Raw genomic sequence first — 22,861 nt, 5'->3', positions numbered from 1 at the left:
CGTTGGAGTCTGTTTTTGAAGCTTTTTTTGTTGAAGGATAGCCACTCTTAGGTCTGTAATCGAGTGACCAGAGAGATTGAAGTGTTCTCCAACTGGTTTTTGAATGTTATAATTCTTGACGTCTGATTTGTGTCCATTTATTCTTTTACGTAGAGACTGTCCAGTTTGGTCAATGTACATGGCAGAGGGGCATTGCTGGCACATCATGGCATATATCACATTGATAGATGCGCAGGTGAATGAGCCTCTGATAGTGTGGCTGATGTGATTAGGCCCTATGATGGTATCCCCTGAATAGATATGTGGACACAGTTGGCAACAGGCTTTGTTGCAAGGATAGGTTCCTGGGTTAGTGGTTCTGTTGTGTGGTGTGTGGTTGCTGGTGAGTATTTGCTTCAGATGGGGGGGCTGTCTGTAAGCAAGGACTGGCCTGTCTCCCAAGATCTGTGAGAGTGATGGGTCGTCCTTCAGGATAGGTTGTAGATCCTTAATGATGCGTTGGAGAGGTTTTAGTTGGGGGCTGAAGGTGATGGCTAGTGGCATTCTGTTATTTTCTTTGTTGGGCCTGTCCTGTAGTAGGTGACTTCTGGGTACTCTTCTGGCTCTGTCAATCTGTTTCTTCACTTCAGCAGGTGGGTATTGTAGTTGTAGGAATGCATGATAGAGATCTTGTAGGTGTTTGTCTCTGTCTGAGGGGTTGGAGCAAATGCGGTTCTATCGTAGAGCTTGGCTGTAGCCAATGGATCGTGTGGTATGATCTGGATGAAAGCTAGAGGCATGTAGATAGGAATAGCGGTCAGTAGGTTTCCGATATAGGGTGGTGTTTATGTGACCATCGTTTATTAGCACCATAGTGTCCAGGAAGTGGATCTCTTGTGTGGACTGGTCCAGGCTGAGGTTGATGGTGGGATGGAAATTGTTGAAATCATGGTGGAATTCCTCAAGGGCTTCTTTTCCATGGGTCCAGATGATGAAGATGTCATCAATGTAGCGCAAGTAGAGTAGGGGCATTAGGAGACGAGAGCTGAGGAAGCGTTGTTCTAAGTCAGCCATAAAAATGTTGGCATACTGTGGGGCCATGCGGGTACCCATCGCAGTGCCGCTAATTTGAAGATGTACATTGTCCCCAAATGTGAAATAGTTATGGGAGAGGACAAAGTCACAAAGTTCAGCCACCAGGTTAGCCGTGACATTATCGGGGATACTGTTCCTGACAGCTTGTAGTCCATCTTTGTGTGGAATGTTGGTGTAGAGGGCTTCTACATCCATAGTGGCTAGGATGGTGTTTTTAGGAAGATCACCAATGGACTGTAGTTTCCTCAGGAAGTCAGTGGTGTCTCGAAGATAGCTGGGAGTGCTGGTAACGTAGGGCCTGAGGAGGGAGTCTACATAGCCAGACAATCCTGCTGTCAGGGTGCCAATGCCATCATGTGCCAGCAATGCCCCTCTGCCATGTACATTGGTCAAACTGGACAGTCTCTACGTAAAAGAATGAATGGACACAAATCAGACGTCAAGAATTATAACATTCAAAAACCAGTTGGAGAACACTTCAATCTCTCTGGTCACTCGATTACAGACCTAAGAGTGGCTATCCTTCAACAAAAAAGCTTCAAAAACAGACTCCAGCGAGAGACTGCTGAATTGGAATTAATTTGCAAACTGGATACAATTAACTTAGGCTTGAATAGAGACTGGGAATGGATGATTCATTACACAAAGTAAAACTATTTCCCCATGTTATTTCTCCCCTCCACCCCACCCCCCACTGTTCCTCAGATATTCTTGTTAACTGCTGGAAATAGCCTACCTTGCTTGTCACCATGAAAGGTTTTCCTCCTTTCCCCCCCCCCCCTGCTGCTGGTGATGGCTTATCTTAAGTGATCACTCTCCTTACAGTGTGTATGATAAACCCATTGTTTCATGTTCTCTGTGTGTATATCAATCTCCCCTCTGTTTTTTCCACCAAATGCATCTGATGAAGTGAGCTGTAGCTCACGAAAGCTTATGCTCTAATAAATTTGTTAGTCTCTAAGGTGCCACAAGTACTCCTTTTCTTTTTGAGAACTCACTCAGACATCATGAGTTCTCAGTTTAAACTCCAAAATTGTAGGTTTGAATTCCATTTGGGTCTAGCAAAACATGATTTCTGGGCTGCTGATTGGGGACTTCTGGTTTGGGTTGGGTTTTTGTTCACCCTGGTGCAACCTAGAACTAGGGCAAGAAGACCTTTCCAGTGAGACTCTTTACAGTTTCCATTGCATGAGCTTCCCTTGGAAAACAATGGTTTCAATCTAGGAGAAAACTGTATTGAAAAACTAAAAAAAAAAAAAAAAAAAAAAAAGGTCCAGAGGATTTACTTAGAGATTTAAGCTCTCTAGAGTAAGGACCATCTTTTTGTTGTGTGTTTGTACAGCAACTAGCACAGTGGTGTCCTGGCCCATGACCGGGGCTGCTAGATGCTACGATACTATAACCAATAAATGATAAACACAACTGAGTTCCATCCTTTGTCTCTAATAATGGGAGAAGTTTCAAATCACAGGTTTTCTCACTCCATTTTTAGTCTCTTTAAGACATTTTGAAACTGAAAATCCATGCGTCAGTGCTAACAATTGGTTGGGAACTGGGGAGGTTATACTGAACAAGGGGAAAAAGAAATACATTGACATTTACAGATTCTAGAGCAAAACCAACAAAACCCAAAAGGTATTCATTAAGCCCTACAACTGTCTCTGCTGGGGACAGATCTCTAATCGATTCCTCATCAGAAATGTGATTTTTCCATGGGAGGATATGACTGGGGCAGACACAGCGTGACCATTTTCTCTCGAGTTTTATTCAACAAGTTTCAGAACACACTGTTCTGTTCACTTGCATGGAGCTGTGTATGTGTGAAAATATCTTTGTTAAATGGCCGCTGTGCAATTTTGTCCTTGCACTTATCTCCAAGCTCATTCAGCCAGAAAGCGCCTCATCCCCAGCTGTGTATTTACTCTGCATTTTCTCTCTCGCACACGCAATCGATTTGCTTTTTTCTTTTTCCTACTGAAACCCTCATCTTCAGGACATCTCTTATCATATGTTCCAGGTCTCTTTTCAACTTTGCCACAGCTGCTTCATATATTTTATTTTCAATTAATTGATTTTTGGTGCCTACTCTTTGGAAATGCTTTTTAAGTAATAGTTAATTCCTGCCATTAAAGATAATATCGCCTCCTATGAAAGGCCATTAGAAATCTTTTCATTTGGCCCAACCAAATGGGGTCCATCTCTGATGCATGCATAATGCATGCAATTCAGCTACAAGGGTCTCAAGTATTGTGATGAACAAACCTCAACAAATTTGGAGGTTCAGTTTATCAAAGCCCCAGACACTTAAGAGTCTCACCCATAACAGCCAAACCTATTTGGACTTTTCCTTCTCATGCGACCATCTTTCCTCCACCAGCATCGCCAGATGTTTCTCCCAAGACATATTGATTTAGGCTTTGAAGTCTAATAATTGGGTCCCCTTGTTGAAAAGAATTCAAGGCCTGTTAGGGAACGTGGGTCATTGTCATCTCTGAACTCTTTCTAACCGAAGAAAGGTTCTAGACTGGGTTGACCATTTGTTTCGTTAGTCACTCATTTAACTAATTTCTGTCACACATTTCACCATGACTTCTTCTTCAATTGTGGGAATTTAACCCAGTTCACCAAATGCTCAGCAAAATAAATGGATTGGCAGCAATCCCAGAAAGCTGCTCACTTTAGGTTTGGATGGCTCTGCCAAGAGGAAGAGGTCCCAGAGCCAAGGGCCCCTCTGGTGGGAGAGTACAGCCTCCTGTTCTGTTGAAGTGAAAGAGCCCAGCTATCAGATATTCAGTATGCAGATTTGTAGTAGCAAGTGCTTTGCAGCCACTCTGACAGGCAATCTCTCACATAATCTGATCCCAGATCACGTGTGTACAACAGCCCCCACAATCCATAGCAAATGGACTGTGCCTCTCCAGTTTGCAAGCAGAGAAAACACAGCAGTTGTTGCTGTGGATCCTAGGACTAAGCCCTGGCCCTCACTGTAGTCACCAAAAGTTCTGCTTCCAGCGGTGGAGCAAGCTAGCGGTTCAGTGTCTCTAGACCATTTGCTTTACCGTTGCATTGGGAGGCTTTGTTGTTTTTTGGCAATATCAATCTCACTTCAGCTTCTGGCTTCTCTCTCCCTCTCCTCAGCTGAGGAATCACCAGAGAACTGAGACTCTAACCCTCTGGAGGGTCCTCTAGTGTGGCGTCTCTCTACCAGGCCCCCTCCTCCCCCTCAGCCACCCAGCAACAGAGCAGCCACCTATGCTCTGAGCCAAGTCCAAGAGGTGCTATATTCGTAAGGCAGCTTTTCAGGAGCTTCCGAGGCTGAGCTACACCCAGTCTGCTGCCAGTCAGCCAACCCTCATTCTGACATGGGACAACAGGATTTGGCTCTTACAAACAGCAGTTCAAATGAAGCATGTGAAGATTCTCCCAGAAGGGGATGTGACCCGTCACAGCCTTTAGTCTACTTCCCCAAGCACCATTTCAAGGCTGGTGAAAAAACCCTAAACATTAAGCAAAGGAAGGAAACCATTATCCAGAGCATTTGAACAGGAAGGAGGTTTGATAACAAAACCACAGCACCAGACGTGGCTTTCTTGCCTTGACGGTGTTTTCTTTCAGCCACATTTTGGCCAAGATGCAATTGGCTCTTTCTCCTGTAAAATACAAAACTCCAGCTCCCTTCCAGTGCATGAAAATCATTAAGACTCCCATGAGTGAGTCTGTGGGTCCATTTTAGCTAACGATTAACCTTTAGCCCTCCTTCCCCTTGTGCATTTGGATTAAAAGGGCAACCTGGAGAGCGGCAGCAGCAAAGATGAGTGAATCCTTCCCTAAAGCTACAGACTAAGGGCTTTTCCAGGCGTGGAGTCCACGGATAAAGAGTTTGGAACCAGCAAGCCAGGCAGTGAGAGGACTGAACTTGCTCGACACTCCACTTTGTGACCAAGCTTTACTCAGAATGTTTGTGAGCGTCATCCTGTTGTGTTCAATGATGCCACCAATGTTTGTATGGTACAGCCTACAGCTACTGACTTTTCAATGCCTTCAGCTCCATGCTCTTCTCTGTTCTGGGGAGTCTCCTCTCACTAGAGAGGTTATAGTGCTGTCTTGTACTGAAGTTTAGTGGTTAGAGCGAGGTGCTGGAAGTCAAGACTGTGAGAGTCTCTTCCTGGCTCTGCCATCAACTCACTGTGTGACTTTGGGTAAGTCACTTACCAGCTCTGGCCTCAGTTCCCTGCTCTAGAAAATGAGGAGAATGCTGCCCACCTCACAGGGGTTTTGTGGGGCTTCAGTCATCAAGAATTGTAACACCTGTTGAGATTCTTGGAGGAAAATATACTCTATAAGGGTAAAGCGTTCTGATTAACATTCGTGTTACCTAGCACGGGCTGGCCAGTTAGTACACTCCTGGCTGAAGAAAGGATGAAGGGGGATGAACGCTGTTTGCACTTGTTTCATTTCATACAGGCTTGATGCCCTTAAGCTGTTTAAACAGACTCTCGACAGCAATAGCTGGAACCGTGACCGTGTGATTCCTCGGCGCTGGGGACAGCGTGCCTCGTGGCACATTAACGCAGTGAGTGCTCAGCAAGGGAGAGCTGCCTGCCAACTCACAGCAGCAGCATGTCCCACCTCGTGGTGCGCGGCCGGCGGATCAACTGGACTCTGGTGCTGGTGCTGGGGTATCTCTTTTACCTCCTCCTGGGGGCCATGGTGTTCCAGCTGCTGGAGAAGCAGGCAGAGGCCCAGTCTCGGGACCAATTCCAGCTGGAGAAACTCAAGTTCCTGCAGAACTACACATGCTTGGACAAGCAAGCCCTGGAGCAGTTTGTGCAGGTAAGAGGAGCAGGCTGCCCAGCTCTGAGCTCAAGGCTCAGTTTGGTCCTGGAGGGTTTATCCATTTTTACTAAAAATGTGTAGGTCGATTTAGCATCTGTGCAATTAAAGAACTAGCTGTCTAAAAAAAGGCAGATGCTCCCTCCACACAGTTCTGCCATTTCACCTCAATCCTGACCTACAGCATGGCTTGCTTTTCCCACAGTGAGGCTCCCCAAACACACATTTCTTCTGATGCAACTCAGAGCTGCCTCACCATAATTCCCCTCTCCCAATCCTGTGTCCAGCTCAGCCCTTTGGTACTGCACTGATAAACACTATTGCAAACCTTAAGGAAGAAAGGCATCTTTGCTGATGCAGCTCAGCCCAGACCTGTATCGTCCCTGCATGTCTCTGCCTGGATCCTGTCCTGCAGCACCCCTTGCTGTTCCAGCTCTAGCCCTTTCAAATGCCATGAGCTGTGCCATATTGTTCTATGTTTTGGTGAGTGGGTAAACATCCACAAGGTACCAGCTTAAGATGTGTAACTCCATTTCATTTGTTATCTCAGGCAGTATTTGACACCAGGTCTACAGAAGTGAAAGCATGTACAGTGAGATCTTTTAACCCATTTACTTTGTCATTTAGAGGAACCAACACAACATATACTGTCATCTAGTCCAATGTGCACTCTAAATAAATGAGTTTTAAACTTAAAACAGTTTCAAGACCAGTTGCAATATCCTCTAAGGTTACTGAGAGCTGTGCTCTTTGGTTGTAGTATGCAATGACAGGGCAATAAGAAATCCTTGAATCAATCAGATCTCTTCTTCAGGCTTGCAATTTCTCCAGCCACAGACTGGGAGCCTTTCCTTCCGCTAACCATTTCAGTAAGGCCATTAAACTACTCCAAACAGGATGCCAGTTTGCATTGTACTCTTGGTCTGATGCGTTTCCACTGATCAATTCCTGGATCAACAAAGAGCCCGGCAGGCATAGTAGATGGACTTGATAGAAGAGTGAAGTACAGATCACAAAGGTAGCAGGAAGTGAATGAATCTGCCTGAACCTTGGTCCATTAAGACCACTGGGTAATTACTAATACTATGATGTATTACTTGTTAAGTGCTTTGCACGGCACGGAACATGACAGAGAAGAGAGCCCTGATGCCCAGATACAGAGCGACGATGATTCCCAGCTCTAAGCCCAATTGGTATCCTGGGATAATGCGTTTCTTAGTTCAGTCCCTAATAACCTAGGAAGCTTCCTGGGGATCAAATTCTCCTATCTTACACCAATAGAACTATATTCAAACTAAAGGGGTTGCACTGGTGTCATTGAGAGAAAAATTTTGCTGAGCCTCTGGTTGTATTGAACGCAAAGAATGTTTCAACTGCCAGCTGTTCTGGAAAGAACCAGCAGAGGGCACCAAAGTATCAGATATCATGTATCAAACTTGAAAAGACTCACTCAAAAACAGCTCACTAGATCACAGGGAGAGCTCTGAAGGACAAGCAGAGAACTGTGTGTCATCCCTCACAATGCCTTTTAGACACATTTCCAGCTATTATTAATAAGAAGGAATAAAATTATTTCAAAATTGAATCCCTAGCTCTGAGAGTACTGCTAAGAAGCCATCATCACCTGTCTGTAGTCTTTATTGTCTACCTGTTCAATCATGAGGTGCCTGTCTACCCAATCTAAAGTGTTGTGCTACTCTGAAAAGTGACTGTGTAAAAGGCATTGTTGCAGCTCCGTGCTTAATGTGTGCCAGTGTCACGGGGTTGGCTTTGCTCAGTTAAATTGAAAAACTGGACTTTCTGACTCCCAGCCCTGCAACTCCACCCCCTGGGATCTGAGAGTCAAAAGTTAGTGTTGCTTCTGGCTCATACATTATCTCCACTAACAATGTTTTTGGACTTGACCTCCGTTAACAATTGAGTTGATTCTGCAAGAAGCAGATTCCTGTTGTTCCATCTCCATTAGTGGTGTTGGTTCTGCAGGGCTAAAAGGAGAAACACTGAGATTGGCCTGATCTGAAGAGCCTAGAACATTGGGAAATTCACATAAAACTTTGTGACCTGGGCCAATCTCTGGTAAAAACGTATTTTGTGTCAGAAAATGAAGTGGAGCTGACCCTAGATACAGACAGGAAGCAGAATAGCTGCATAAAGAGGAGCCATTTTTACAGTCACTTTTCTGCCCAGGCCCACGCTTCCAGCCATCTGTCAGATAACATCAATCCTGACACACAGGGCCAAACCCTTGGCTATGGCTAAGGAGAATGCAGTGCATGTTGGGAGGAAGGAATAAAAAGTGGTATAAAGTTCACCTTTGCTCTGTTCAGCTCCTGTGATAGCTCTATACAGGGCTGGTCCCCTTACAGAGGGCTGCTCTAATTTACATTGGGTGCTAATGGTCCCAAGAGAAACAAAAAGGCAGCGACAGATTGGTGCAGCATTGGAGCATGCCAGCTACACGCCTTTTCCCCAGCCACACCCCACTACCCCAGCATCAGGGGTGGAAGGAGGTAGAAGCCATTCTGCTAATGTTTTGTCCCAGAGGATCCTTCTTACACTGGAATGATCCAGCTGGGTCTGGATATGTCGGCGCCACAGCCAGATCCTGCTAGCAGGAGTCACAAAGCAGCCAGACCACACCAGTAGATATGGCCCACAGTGTCAGGATATGGATGTGATGGATTAGAGAGGGTGTTTATGGCTGGAATATTTAAAAGGTGTTTTAAAAATGCATGGCATTTTCCTTCTGCACTTGGCATGTGCAGCTTAGTGGAGATTATACTTCTGAACATTTGCGCTTTGAACTGCGGAGAACAGAGAGTTGTTCCTTGTGGGTCGTGAGTTAGAGCTGAGGTTCTTTTGGGCATTCTGAGTGGCAAAGGACTGTGACTGGTACCTCAGTGTAGTTTGAAATGTCATTCTTCTCTCCTCATTCCCACTTAAAAACACAACAGTAATTTTGGATATTTTGATTTGTCAAACTCCCGGAAGAGGTTTTTAATGGCCAGAACAAAGCTATTTGGTAACAGAAGGGAGAAAAGTGTTAATAACACAACTATAACAGAATCGAATGTGGCCAGATGCACAACAGTCTTAACTGTCTTTGCAGATTCCAGATGCTATAAGAATTGTTACTGAAAGAACAATGTAAGGTATTAAATCCCAACCACCAAAAGTTGTATTATTCAGTTTGCACCAGATCAGCTAACATTTCAGAAGCAGTGCATCCACATTGCCCTGGAATGAGGCATTGCAGAGATAATGCCCCCAGCAGCAGTCAAGGGTTTGGGTTTTGAATGAGCATCCCCCAACCTTTAGTGCTGATCTCAGGGTTGTTGGGTTGTTGAGGCTGAGATGGCTATTGGGGCAGCACACTCAGCCTCTGTGGGTCTTGTGTCACTCTAGAAGCAACCCTTTCTGCTGATTAAGGAGCTGGGTGGTGGGTGCATAAATGAGGTTCATTCAATCACCTGGTGGAAGGGTGAGGGCCAGGACCTTGGAGCTCAAAAGTGGTGAGAGGAAAATAGAACAGATCCTCACAACTCCGACAAATGCCACTGCCCTGTGGAGGGAATATTACAGCAGCCAAGCAACATTCTATTCACCCAGAGGCATTTAGTTGGATATAAGGATCCAGGGGTTATAGTGGATCACAAATTGAATATGAGCCAACAATGTGATGCAGTTGCAATAAAGACTAATATCATTCTGTAGTGTATATGTTGTATGTAAGACACAGGAGGTAGCTGTCCTACACTACTCAGCACTGGTGTGGCCTCAGCTGGAGTACTGAATCCAATTCTGGGCACTACACTTTAGGAACAATGTGGACAAATTGGAGAGAGTCCAGAAGAGAGCAACAAAAATTATAAAAGAAAACCTGGCCTATGAGGAAACGTTTAAAAAAAGAGGAAGTTTTATCTTGAGAAAAGAAGACCAAGGGGGGACCTGATAACAGTCTTCAAATATGCTGGGGGACGCATCAATTAGAAGTAATGGAGGAGGAGAAAAACCTTGGAGTATTGGTTGATCATAGGATGACCATGAGCTGCCAATGTGATATGGCTGTGAAAAAAGCTAATGTGGTCTTGGGATGGATCAGGAGAGGTATTTCCAGTAGGGATAAGGAGGTTTTAGTACCGTTATACAAGGCACTGGTGAGACCTCACCTGGAATACTCTGTGCAGTTTTGGTCTCCCATGTTTAAGAAGGATGAATTCAAACTGAAACAGGTACAGAGAAGGGCTACTAGGATGATCCAAGGAATGGAAAACTTGTCTTATGAAAGGAGACTCAAGGAGCTTGCTTGTTTAGCCTAACTAAAAGAAGGTTGAGGGGAGATATGATTGCTCTCTATAAATACATCAGAGGGAAAAATACAGGAGAGGGAGAGGAATTATTTAAGCTTAGTACCAATGTGGACACAAGAACAAATGGATATAAACTGGCCATCAGGAAGTTTAGACTTGAAATTAGACAAAGGTTTCTAACCATCAGAGGAGTGAAGTTTTGGAATAGCCTTCCAAGGGAAGCACTGGGGGCAAAAGATCTATCTGGCTTTAAGATTCTACTCGATAAGTTTATGGAGGAGATGGTATGATGGGATAACGTGATTTTGGTAATTGATCTTTAAATATTCATGGTAAATAGGCCTAATGGCCTGTGATGGGATATTATATGGGTAGGATCTGAGTTACCTAGGAAAGAAATTTCTGTAGTATCTGGCTGGTGAATCTTGCCCATATGCTCAGGGTTTAGCTGATCGCCATATTTGTGGTCGGGAAGGAATTTTCCTCCAGGGCAGATTGGAAGAGGCCCTGGAGGTTTTTCGCTTTTCTCTGTAGCATGGGGAACGGGTCACTTGATGGAGGATTCTCTGCTCCTTGAAGTCTTTAAACCACGATTTGAGGACTTCAATAGCTCAGACATAGGTGAGGTTTTTCGCAGGAGTGGGTTGGTGAGATTCTGTGGCCTGCGTTGTGCCAGAGGTCAGACTAGATGATCAGAATGGTCCCTTCTGACCTTAGTATCTATGAATCTATGTTAAGGGCTGTTATAAAGAGGACTGTGATCAGTTGTTCTTAATGTCCACTGAAGGTAGGCCAAGAAGTAATGGGTTTAATCTGCAGTAAGGAAGAGTTAGGTTAGATATTAAGAAAACCTTTCTAACATAAGAGTAATTAAGCACTGGAATAGGCTTCCCAGGGAGGTTGTATAATCCCCATCATTAGAGGTTTTTAACAACAGGATAGACAAACACCTGCCAGGAATGGTCGAGGTATAGTTAGTTCTGAGCAGTGCAGGGGGATGGACTAGACAAATTCTTGAGGCCCCTTCCAACCCAAGGATTCTATGATTTCGACAGACAAGTAAAATATTTCACATTACAACTGAGTTTGGGGAGCTGCACTCCCATTACCCATGTTGACTTTGGTCCACCGCAACACCCAGCAGCTGAGAGCAGTCTAGAGCAGCACAGGATATGTCTCATTAGTTAACTCCAAGCTGTCAGACCGAAAGGAAAGGCCTGGAGATGATTGGTGGAGATGCTGAGACGCTATAGCTAAAAACTAGGGTGACCAGATGTCCTGATTTTTAGGTCTTTTTCTTATATAGGCTCCTATTACCCCCACCCCCGTACCGATTTTTCACATTTGCTGTCTGGTCACCCTACTAAAAACAGAACTAGCCCTCAAGACGTTGAGGTGGGCCAGCCCCTCCTCCCGCTTCACCCACAAATATGCATGAGTCACACATAAATCTGGGATGAGATGGAGAGTGGGAGGCATGGAGGAGGAGCAACCTTTGTTTTTATGGTATATCATCACTTTGTTTCCCTAATTCAAGCACTTTTGGTTCCCCTTCCATTCCCTTCCCTTCATCCTCCAGCAAGTTATTGAAACGTTCATACTTGAGTGCTCCTGTTCTCCTATAAGGAGGGCACAGGCCCCTGGCCAGCTCTACTCCTCAGGCCTTTGCTGAGCCACTGAGAGACCTTTATCAGGTCCTTCTGGTCAAACTCTAACCTGTCTAGAAACTCCATTGCTTATTACACATCTAAGCTTGCTCGAGACATCCATCAACACTCACCTGTCCATCCTTGTACCTGACAATCTCTTTGTCATGAGCCTATACATGCTGCTCACCTGTGCTTCTTGTGCTCTTCTTCTGCTTCAGGTCATCCTGGAAGCATGGGAGAAAGGGGTCAACCCAGAAGGAAATTCTACCAACCCTAGCAACTGGGACTTCAGCAATTCTTTCTTTTTTGCAGGAACCGTTGTCACAACTATAGGTGAGGTAGCCTCTCTTCCTATTAACCTCTTCCTCTGTCAACAGATGCTTCCTCCAACTGTTCTGTGAAAGACTGAATCACTAGTGACAGCTGGATAGGCTAGACCTGTCAGGAGAGTCTGTATCAGTGTGGGGCATATTTAAAGTGCCACATTTTCAGCCAGCCTCCAATTATGCATGTTCATTTTGCACACTCAGCTTATTGCACCTTCAAAAGTGAGCACATGCCCATTTTGCACCTGCAAAGCCTTCATTTGCATATGCAGATTGGGTGACTGTGCTGTGTGTGCAAGACAGGTACTGCATCTGCTTGTGAAAACCAAGTTAGTTGCATTCATCACAAAATTGGAGACCTGGGTTGAAAATCAGACCCCCTACTGTGGAAGGATAAGACATTTTTAAATAATAATTTTTCACGTCCAGTGGTCTTTTGATAGTGACAAAGATTTGAGGCCCAATCAGCAGCTGTGCCATTTTCTCTAGCCAGAATTCTGCCTGGAAAGGTGTGGATAAGCTGGGCCTTAATGGAACTGAACTAAACTAGCTTCCAAGCCTTTGGAGGTTCTCCCATGGCCAGTAGACTGACTGTAAAGCCTTTTAATGTAATTGTCCCTTTTTTCTCTCCTTCACTGCAGGTTACGGTAACTTGGCTCCCAGTACGGTGGCTGGGCAGGTGTTCTGTGTGTTTTATGCCTTGTTTGGGGTGCCGCTTAACCTGGCCTTTCTCAATCAGCTGGGGAAAGGACTCAATGCACACCTGATCACTCTGGAGAGATGGGTGCACAAGCCAGGCCGTGCTCGGGTAGAGTGTCCATTTATTATTGGTCTTCCTCTGTTTTAAAGCTAAGTGGTTTTCTGAGACAGGTGGCTCCTCAGGCTTTGCTGCTGCCTATTTGTGTGTATCTCCTGGGACATAATAATCGTGTGTCCTTTCTATATCAGAAAGTTAACATGTCACATTTATAGATGATGACTTAGAAGTAATTTGCTCTTGTCTGAAGGAAACGATATTTGCCTGTCTTAAGTCTCGATTCCCCAAAACACGTTAGCATGGCCTTAATTTTGAGCATGTGCCCAACTTCCATTGACTTTGATGGACTACAAGTATGTACTTAAGTGCTGCACTGAATCAGGCCTTTGGTGCCCAGCCTGTAGTAGTTTTAAACTACAGTAGAATCTGAAAGTTATGAACACCTCGGGAATGGAGGTTGTTCAGAACTCTGAAATGTTCGTAACTTTCAACAAAATGTTGTGGTTTTCTTTTAAAAGTTTACAACTGAACATTCACTCAATACATCTTTGAAATTTTACTATGCAGAAGAAAAATGCTGCTTTCCCTTTATTTTTTGAGTAGTTTACATTTAACATAAGTAAGTGCTGCTGCTGCTGCCTGACTGAGTACTTCTGGTTCCAGATGAGGTGTGTGGTTGACGGGTCAGTTCATAATTCAGGCGTTCGTAACTCTAAGGCTCTACTGTATGCCAAGACAATTTCATTTTTATTGGTCCATTCTAATCTGACATCCCTTCACCAATTGGACCAGCAACTCTGCACTTAATTATTTTCCCTCTGTTACTCTCTTTTTAAATTAACATAGATATTCACTCTCTGTGAGTAAGGCCTGTCAGTAGGTCACCCAGTCTGAGTCAATCCATATTTTAGAAAACAAGGTAAATGGAGAAAATTTGTTCTCCATGTTTCTGTATAAAAACTCTGTGGCTGGACCCTGAAATCAAAGAAAAGAGAGATTAGAGAAGACTCTCAGATACCCGATCTGTGAATGCCCCTTTGGTGAATCTATGGCCCATTCGGAGCCTCTGGCGCATCCTGTTTTCTCAAAGTGGAGTCTCTATGCCTGTCTGTCTCTCTGGACCGTTCATCTCTAGTACCTGCTTTAACTGCTCATTCACTTTAGAAAGTCACAGACCAGGAAAATAGGTTAGCTCTAAACTAGTGTTAGGAAATTAATTGATTATTTTTTCTAGCCATTCCTGGCTAGTCACCTTCCCCCATCCTATTGGTTTGTGTGATAAAGTTCTTACATCCCAGACCCCCGAATGAATGAACAACAGTAATATTTAGCACTTTTTCTGTTCAAAATTGTCTGCAGACATTATCTTATTAATCCTCACAACAACCCTGGGAGATAGGTAATGAACTATTTTACATTAGGGGAAAACTGAGGCAGAGACAATAAGGCCCACGCTTTCAGACTTGCAAATTCAGTAGTCATGACTGTGAGTTCATTCAAGATAAATGCACACACAGAATTAGTCATGTATTGGTTCTAAGGCCATTGACGTCAATGGTTGCCAACTCTCACCATTTTATCATGAGCCATACATATTTGGTGTTTTTGTTAAAGGTCAAGCTCCTAGAGTCATGTGAAAATCTCAGCTTTCATTTAAAAAAAATTAGTTTCTAGTCCTCTTGGTTGCGGACAGACATTTGAAAATGTGATCTGAGCTCACCCAAAAGGCTCAGAAACTAGAAGGCAAATAAAAAGAACCCCTAATATATTATTTTTTAAAACTTTCACAATTTTTTGAGGCCTGAATCATGATTTTTGAATGCTTGGTGCTAGCAATACTGCTGATGAATCCATTACTAGAAGTGCTTTAGTATCTGTAGGGAGAGAATATAACCATGTCAGATTGCAGTTCATAGAAGGGGATGAGCATTTTTCCCTTCCATCTTGTCCACTGGTACCCATAATAATTGGATTCTGTGGGGTACTGTATCTTCTACAATCCAGCAACAATAAAAAAAATCCACCAACCATCCCATGACAGACACTCAGTGCCGCTGAGCTGCCATTTTCCTTCTCTCCTACAGGTAGTGCAGACGCTGGCATTGGCCCTTTTTCTGACCGCTGGGACCTTGCTATTTCTAGTATTCCCACCTATGATCTTCAGTTATGTAGAAGGCTGGAGCTATGGAGAAGGCTTCTACTTCACCTTCATCACCCTCAGCACCATTGGATTTGGGGACTATGTAGTAGGTAATGAACAGGGTGGGGTTGGATGAATTTTATAGGCCTGTGTTCTTAGACCACTGTAAATTGGGAGTAACTCTGCAGAAGTTAACAAGTTACACCGGTGCAAGTCTGACATAAGTGAGATCATAATCTGGCCCTATGTCTCTACTAAGATTGCCATTAAGGCAATTGAGTTAATTATTGCCAGGTGTGGTGATGGGTATGGATCCTTGTCCACTGAGAATTAGACTAAGACCCACCAAATTCATTTCACACAGGCCACTGAACACCGATTAGATAGTAACTGTTCCCAATCCGGTTTAGAGTGAGTCACAGACGTAGAGGTGAAAGACTCTATATCCCATTACTAATCCTCTGAGCCATCCAATCCCAATTAGTGTCACCCACGTATGGAGTAGACAAGAAACTCTATAAACCATTTTTAGGATTCAAGCCATGTCTAATACTGAGCTGCCAGCGATTATAATTACAGGGTGAATACTAGTAGCAAGCAGAGGCCCTTATAAGAAAATGTACCAAATGGCAGCATAGAATCCACAGGGGCACTGGCTGTGCCTTACAGTCACTGCCAGAGAGGAGGCCTTTCTCTGCACCAGCTCACTTAAGCAATACACTTAACGTATGAGGTATAGAATGTCCACATGTGTAGAAAGAACAACAGGTTCTGTCACCTTCTCTGGGGTTTATCCTCCCCAAACTTCCCAGAAGTTTTGAGTGTACATTGTGAGAGCCTCTTTGCCATAAGGCCTGGCTGTGACACTGTGGAGATCAATGATGTATTTGGTCCTTAGAGTCTAAGCAAAGTTGTTGACTGAAGTACTGACTATACTGCTTAGTTGATGCACTGACCATTCATTCACTAGAACTGCCATATGAGTATCAGTGACACTCTCCCACCCCCTACACATGCACATGGCACTATTTGCTTGGTAATGTATTCAGCAAATAATATCTGGTCCTCTCTGTTCAGAACTCAGGCATAGTGCATACTACAGAAAAAAACATGGGTGTAATAAACCATGGGTGTGGCTAAAATAATATTCTTACATGTTAGAGAACCAGATGTAGAATAAAACTGCCTTTCTAATATGGTTATAACATGGTTGATTTCCCATCAACACAGGCTAAAATGAATAATTTTACATAGCCCTGGTTAAGGTTAAACACCACGTGTTAGTTGAAGTTTGATGAAAGTAACAGCTTGATTGCATGGAGATGCCACAAATTGAGTGAATCAGTCACATCACTTTCTTGTCCTATTTACCAGCTGTATAGCAGGTATAGTCAAGTGGTCATGATAGGATTAAATGGGTTACCCAGAGTAGTTTAGGATGGAACCATGCTCCGTGCCACTCTTACTTCTTGTTTAGTCAGTGGCAGTTTTCCCCTCACTGTGTTGTGATTCAGTTAAATAAAGCAGCATGTTCCCAGCCTGCGGTTCTGTCTGCAATTTTGATCCCATCTACTCCAAGCCGAACCTCAGAAACTGGGGATATGTCTTCACTTAAAATGCTACAGCTGTGTTGCTGTAGCATGTCAGTGTAGACACTACTTAAGTCGATAAGAGGGGTTCTCCCATCAGCGTAGGTAATCCACCTCCCCGAGAGGCAGTAGTAGGCTGATGGAAGAATTCCTCTGATGGATACATGGGGACTTAGGTCAGCTTAACTACACTGCTCGATGTGTGGCTTTTTCTCAGTCCTGAACCACACAGTTATGCCAACTTAATTTTCTAGTGTAGGCCAGGCGTGAGCAAGAAAACAAGTGAATCATTCTGGGACATATGCCCACATACAGTACATTTTGTATGTGGGATCTATGTAGCATGATGACCTCACAGTAGATCTTTGCATGAGATTATTTGCGTTTTGCATCTGGTTGGCCTGTTGTTTGCCAGTCCCAGGGGTCCAGTCTAATGTGAAGTTTCATGTTTTTTTCAGGCACAGATCCTAACAAGCACTACATCTCGATGTACAGGAGCCTGGCGGCAATTTGGATTGTTTTTGGCTTGGCCTGGCTCGCTCTGGTCTTTAACTTGGGAGCTGACCTGATGGAAAAATTCCTTCAGCTAAAGTGGCACAAGCCTGGCACAGCAGAAGAAGCCATTACCAAGATGGAAGATGACCCTGATCAACCCAGAATCCACATACCTAGCTGAGAGAGGCTCATGGAGAACACTTTAGAAAAAGCAAGGCTCCCCTGCTCCTACCTCAGACATACCAAGCAAGCATTCTGGGTAAGAGATTGCTGGATCTAAACCCAGGTTGCAGACTATCTCCAAGGGAGAAGATATTTTCAGAAGAAAGGAAAGTCCTTCATAGTGTAAAGGCAGCAGCTGAATAAAAACCTTTGAGGGAGTGGGACTGTAAAACAAACATCCCAGTATTCATCACTCACTTTCCACTCAACGACCCCCTGGTGCAAGTTCCCCTGAAATAATTAATTACCATCCCTCTGATTTGATCTTTAGCTACTGGAATTGAATTCTGTTGATCTCTGGCTTTCAGAAATCCATAGCGACTGCCTCACAGCTAGTGTGGGAATATCTGACATCAAGAGAGCTGAGCTGAATTTCACTTCCAAGGAGACACAATGAGAAAAACAGGACCAGGCCTGGCCACCTGTTTAACCACATTAATCAGATGAAGCTTTTTCTGAAACCTCTTGGCAGGCTTTGTCCTATATTGTTCAGTGATTACATTTCTATCATTGTCCAGCTGGGCTGAAAAGCTTCTCCTTAAAACTGTTTAGAAACACTGTGTCCATTCCAGAGCTGTCTGCATTGTAAGAACTTCATCTGGAATAAACAGGCATCAGAGAGCAAATTCTGATCTCCCAATTCTCTTGATAATACCAGTCCCTTGCTCAGTGACTATTGATGCAAGCAGACTTCCTTATTTCCTGCCAGTTCAGAAATCCTTTGCCAATGTGTGGTACCTGCTTTAGGCCCATTCATTAAGAAACTCTCATGGACTATGTGAAGTCGGTACTGTCCATTCAGTCCTAAGCAAAACTGGCTGACTCCTCCCATTCCAAATCCTGCTCTCTGTTACATGCATGGCATTAGTTGGTGAGAACAGGAAGTCTGACTTTCTCACAACTGCTTTCAACCAAGAGTAACAGCTCTTGCATCAGCTGAGGAGGTGGAAAAGCAAAACAAAAGCCACACATGTCTGGAATGATCCTGTCACTGAACCATAGAAATATGGGTCCCACATACAACAAACTTTATAAAGAGTTAATCAATAACATCTTCTACAGATATGCTTGTAACTATTATGACATATGCTACTTCTGTATGTGACATGCTAATAACATATATTAATAACTTATTAACCCTTTATAAACCTGTTATAAATGGTACCTTCATGTACAGTGTGCCCAAAATACAACCTGGCTGACAGAGTTAATGAGCAGTGGCCCATGATTTATTGATTACAGTTCACCATATGACAGTCTCTCACCTAGCAATTTGATATTTCACGGTGGGGAAGATGTCTATAACATCTGCAGCAAATTGTGCTGCCTGGAGAAGGAGTGCACAGGGTATGAAAGTCATCCCACACATCTGCTCTGCTGGATTCTGTGTTCTCAGGAATCACGACAAAGGCTTGATCTTGCATCTTACCTGGTACCTGTTTTCCCCACTGATGGTTGGAACCTGGAGACTCCAGACTGGGTGCTCAAGTCTGAAATGCTGGGAAATAAGAGTGGACAGCTCCTAGTTATTGGGCTTACGCAGTAAGGCCCATGACATCATCATCCCATTCTACACCTCATTCTGATCTTGCTACTTGCCTACCTTACAGCTCTTGTCTATCTCCACTCTCCTAGCACTGATCTCCTCTCTGTCCCTTCACACAATCTCCTAAATGAGTGCAAGAACCATCTGCTCTGTAGCCTCTGCGATCTGGAACAGCTGCCTTGTATCTCTGTGAGTTAGCTAGCTCTCCATATTTTTGCAACTCTCATCTGAAAATCTCTCTTACCTATATCTACTCTTTTCCCTCCCTCAGACCAAATGCTCACATGTAGTCATTAGATGCTGTCTTTACACCACTGTCTTTGTAATTTATATTATATTCTGTCTTATATTATCTAGCTCTATGAAACATTGTGGGCTGCAGTTGGTATGAATGACATGATAAGGTACCAAATAAAGTTGTACTGACTTTTGCATATGATCCAGATTCCATCCAACCCCTCCAGTCTTCCACACCTTCCTAGGCAACACAAACCATAAGTGCCAGAGCATAGGCTAAAGGCAGGTGTACAAAATACCTTTCACTGTGCTGCCTGCCACACAATGTGCTAAACACGTGCAAAGATGACTAGACTGGGGATATAACACGTGCATTACATGTTGGAGAGCTCTCTGCTACTCTATTCCCCCTCTCCTCCCTCCGCCTCCTGGCAGCTTGCAGTTGGAGTCTCCACTTCCTCAGCCCAGTCCTCCTATCAGTGTACAGCTCCACTGTTGGCCCTTGGCTTTGCCAAACAGCAGCAGAGCAACACTGACACGATTTTTGTCAGTTTCCAGTGCCACCCACAGGATTTTGAATAGAGCTGGGCAGCAGCCGCTTTTCCCATCCCACAAGTATTTTGAAGAATTTGAAAATCTGTATCATCCCCAATTGGGACAAAATCTCAAAAATGTTCATGAAATGGGGAAAAAAATTGTTTTGGGTCAATTGAAACATTTTGTTGCAATGATTTTTGAAACGTTTTGTTTCCTTTTTTCCCCTTTGATTAACTCTTTTTAGTCTTAACGGCTTAACATTTGAATCAAAAAGTCATTCCGAACCAGTACATTGGAATTCTTTGTTTTGAAAACATCAAAGAAACATTTAAACAATTTCAAAACTTTTTTTTCGATGTTTTTTCAATCAGGAGATTCGTCAGAACCGATGTTGCTTCACAAACAGTTTTGGTTTTGGTGACTTTGCATTTTTACACACACACACACACACACACACACACACACACTGATTCTTCAAAAAATTCCCCACTGGCCCTAGTTTGAATAGTGAAAGTGAAAGCATCCAGAGACTTGTTACATTCACAGTGCTGCTGCTGCTGGTTTTGACAACGTTCCAAGTAGCTGCAGAGATTCTGGAGCTGTCTGTCTGTAGACTCAGGAAGATACATTAGTGCTGTATCAGCTCACACTTGAAAGGTTTTAACAACCATAATAGCTAGAAAACAAATGACAAAAGAAAGAAAAATCTTAAATTCTGCAGATGTTGAGGGTTTAAGGCTCCTCACGCTCACCGGGGGGAAAGTTTCTTTTTCACCACTGTCCAGTGGATTTTTCAAGCCCTGGACAAGAGCCTAGAGATCACGGAGATGCCATAATGGCTCAGTTGTTCAGGTTACATTGTGATTTGCACTTAAAGCAGGGACAAAATACTTTTTTTATGTGTGAATAAGAGTGCAGTGTTTCTCAGTGGGTGCAATTTGAACCTCGGGTGAGTTCTGAGGAGATGGGTGCTGGGGCATAACCTGCCAGCTGAGGAAAATAAAATGGCAGAAGCAATGAGATCTACTGCTGAAGAACACTATATAAGAGCCAGGCCAGGCATTATTATGGTATGGTCACTAAGGAGCCAGGAGAGGACAGGAAAGGAGCATCTTGCCCTCTCCCTATTCCTGTTGCTAACAGTGCAGTCTCTGCTTACTGTATAGAGTGGAGGTCTCTCAGCTTCCTGCAAAGTGCTCAGCTCAGGTGCAAGGGAAGCAGCACTCCTGAAGTTGTGGAGCTGGCATTGCAGCCTGGGTAAACAGGATTGCCCCAGAGCAGGGCACTGTGTGGATACATGAGCAGAGAATCACCAGCAGCATCCCCAACCAGGCCACAAGGACGGCACCAGGCATCTAACTAGTAAATCCATCCCAAAGATCTCCCCCGAGCCTGCACCATCCCACTGCAATATACCACTGAGCACCAATATACCACCTGCAATTTTTTGCCATGGCCCCAGTCTCAGAATCATGTGGATTGTGGGATGCTAGGTGGATCCTGAAGAGGAAACTGGAAGTGTTTTTTGGGTCCTGAATGGAAGAAGGTTGAAAATCCCTAATACAGTGTACCCTCCCCAAACTTACAACGCTTACTCTTTGAGTGCAGAAAGAATTTGCCGGGGATTTTCATTTTAATTTGTTAATTAGTTTATGAATTATTGGTATTTTGTGTCCCCCTTTAGGAGCTTTTGGGGTGAGCCTAATCTTTTTCTTCCCCACAGTTCCTTCTAACAAAAGAATTCCTGATTTAGATTTGAAAATGGGCTCAGTTCTTGACAGAAAACCCGAACTCTCACCTGTGAAGTTGTTTTATATACCTTATCATTAATATATGTATTAAATAGCGTAATTAAGTACGTTAGTAATCTTTGTGCATGATTACGTTTTGTAGTATGCATTGTGCAGCTGATCTGATTTTTATACGGTCATAATGTAAAAATATAGTAGAAATATATCTGTGTTTTTGATGAGATAGGAAATGCAGACTGTAACCATCTTTTCCTCCTTTGTCCCTCTGACCTATGGTATCTGGAGACATCTAATTTTAAGATTATAACTCACATGTGATTATTAAATAACACTACTTTGGAAAGTAAGAGGTAAGGCTGTGCACTGCAATTTTCAGTTCTTTGATACATGCATTGCAGGTGACTACTGTTGAACTGAAAGTGAGTGTGTGAAAGAGACTATTATACTGCTGGTGTGATTGAACATCACTGTGGTAGTGATTTAATGCTTGGAGACTGCTTGTATGTTGAGTGTGATGTTGCCTTAACTCATTCCTTTGATGTGTAATATTTGTGTTATGAGGAAATGCATCTGAGCAACTTTAACTGTAAAGGGTTAGGGCCACAGCCCTGAAGCTCTCCTTTCCACCCGCTGAACCAGCAGCAAATTATAACAACCCCTTTGCCAGCTCAGTTGTACTGGTAAATGGTTGCAGCCAAGGATTCATCCACTTTGCTCCTCCACTTCTGTTGCTCTGGGCACTGGGGTGTAAACAGACACAAGGTCTGGGTAGCTTTCTCAGGGATTTAAGGGGTGGCTCTTACTCCCCTGCATGGTCACAATCTGTCGTTCCCTCCCCTCCCCTCCCATCTCCCCCATTAACCTTCACTTATCAGCCCTGTGGCAAGTTTGTCAACCTCTTACATGGAAAAGTCATGTTAAGAAAATATTGTAACTGCCTTTTAATATGATTTAGCAGCAGGAAACAAGGAGGAAAGCCAGTTCTCTGCAGATCACCATAAAGTGCCTCTCAGACCACAGGGCACATGCCACTGGATTAGACCATCAAGGTCAGTTTCCTCTGGTGGAAGATGATGATGAGTGGAGTTCCTCAGAAAGTGGCATGGGGCCTGTTGGTTTCATTCCCAAGTATAAAGAACTCAGAGGAAGGTTTCACTACTAGGAGCTCCAGGCTTGTGGATGACACTAGATTGGCCAACAAATAGAGCAGAGGTAAGGAACCAAGCACAGAAAGACCTGGATAGGTGGGCACTGCTAGGGGACTATCGGTGAAGTAACAAGATTGGTGGTCAGGAATAGTCAGATGGGAGGCACATTAAACATACTGGTTCTGCAGAACATACTGTAGGACAAGGATGGAGAACCATGAAGAAAATGACTGGTTGAGGGCAACAA

At 43.8% G+C, this 22,861-nt stretch overlaps 1 protein-coding gene across 1 annotated transcript; it reads left to right on the top strand.

The window, feature by feature from the left end:
- Positions 1-5,694: 5,694 nt before the first annotated feature.
- Positions 5,695-17,354, top strand: LOC119853589 (potassium channel subfamily K member 16-like). Its single transcript, XM_038396816.1, has 5 exons — positions 5,695-5,907; positions 12,085-12,199; positions 12,834-13,000; positions 15,034-15,199; positions 17,137-17,354. The coding sequence occupies exons 1-5, from the start codon at positions 5,695-5,697 to the stop codon at positions 17,352-17,354; spliced, it is 879 nt and encodes a 292-aa protein (XP_038252744.1).
- The last annotated feature ends 5,507 nt before the right edge of the window (positions 17,355-22,861 follow it).

This window comes from Dermochelys coriacea, chromosome 3, assembly GCF_009764565.3.
Source record: "Dermochelys coriacea isolate rDerCor1 chromosome 3, rDerCor1.pri.v4, whole genome shotgun sequence".
Taxonomy (NCBI): Eukaryota; Metazoa; Chordata; order Testudines; family Dermochelyidae; genus Dermochelys; species Dermochelys coriacea.
Note: the sequence above shows the minus strand (reverse complement) of the source record. Positions and strands in the feature narration are given on the sequence as shown.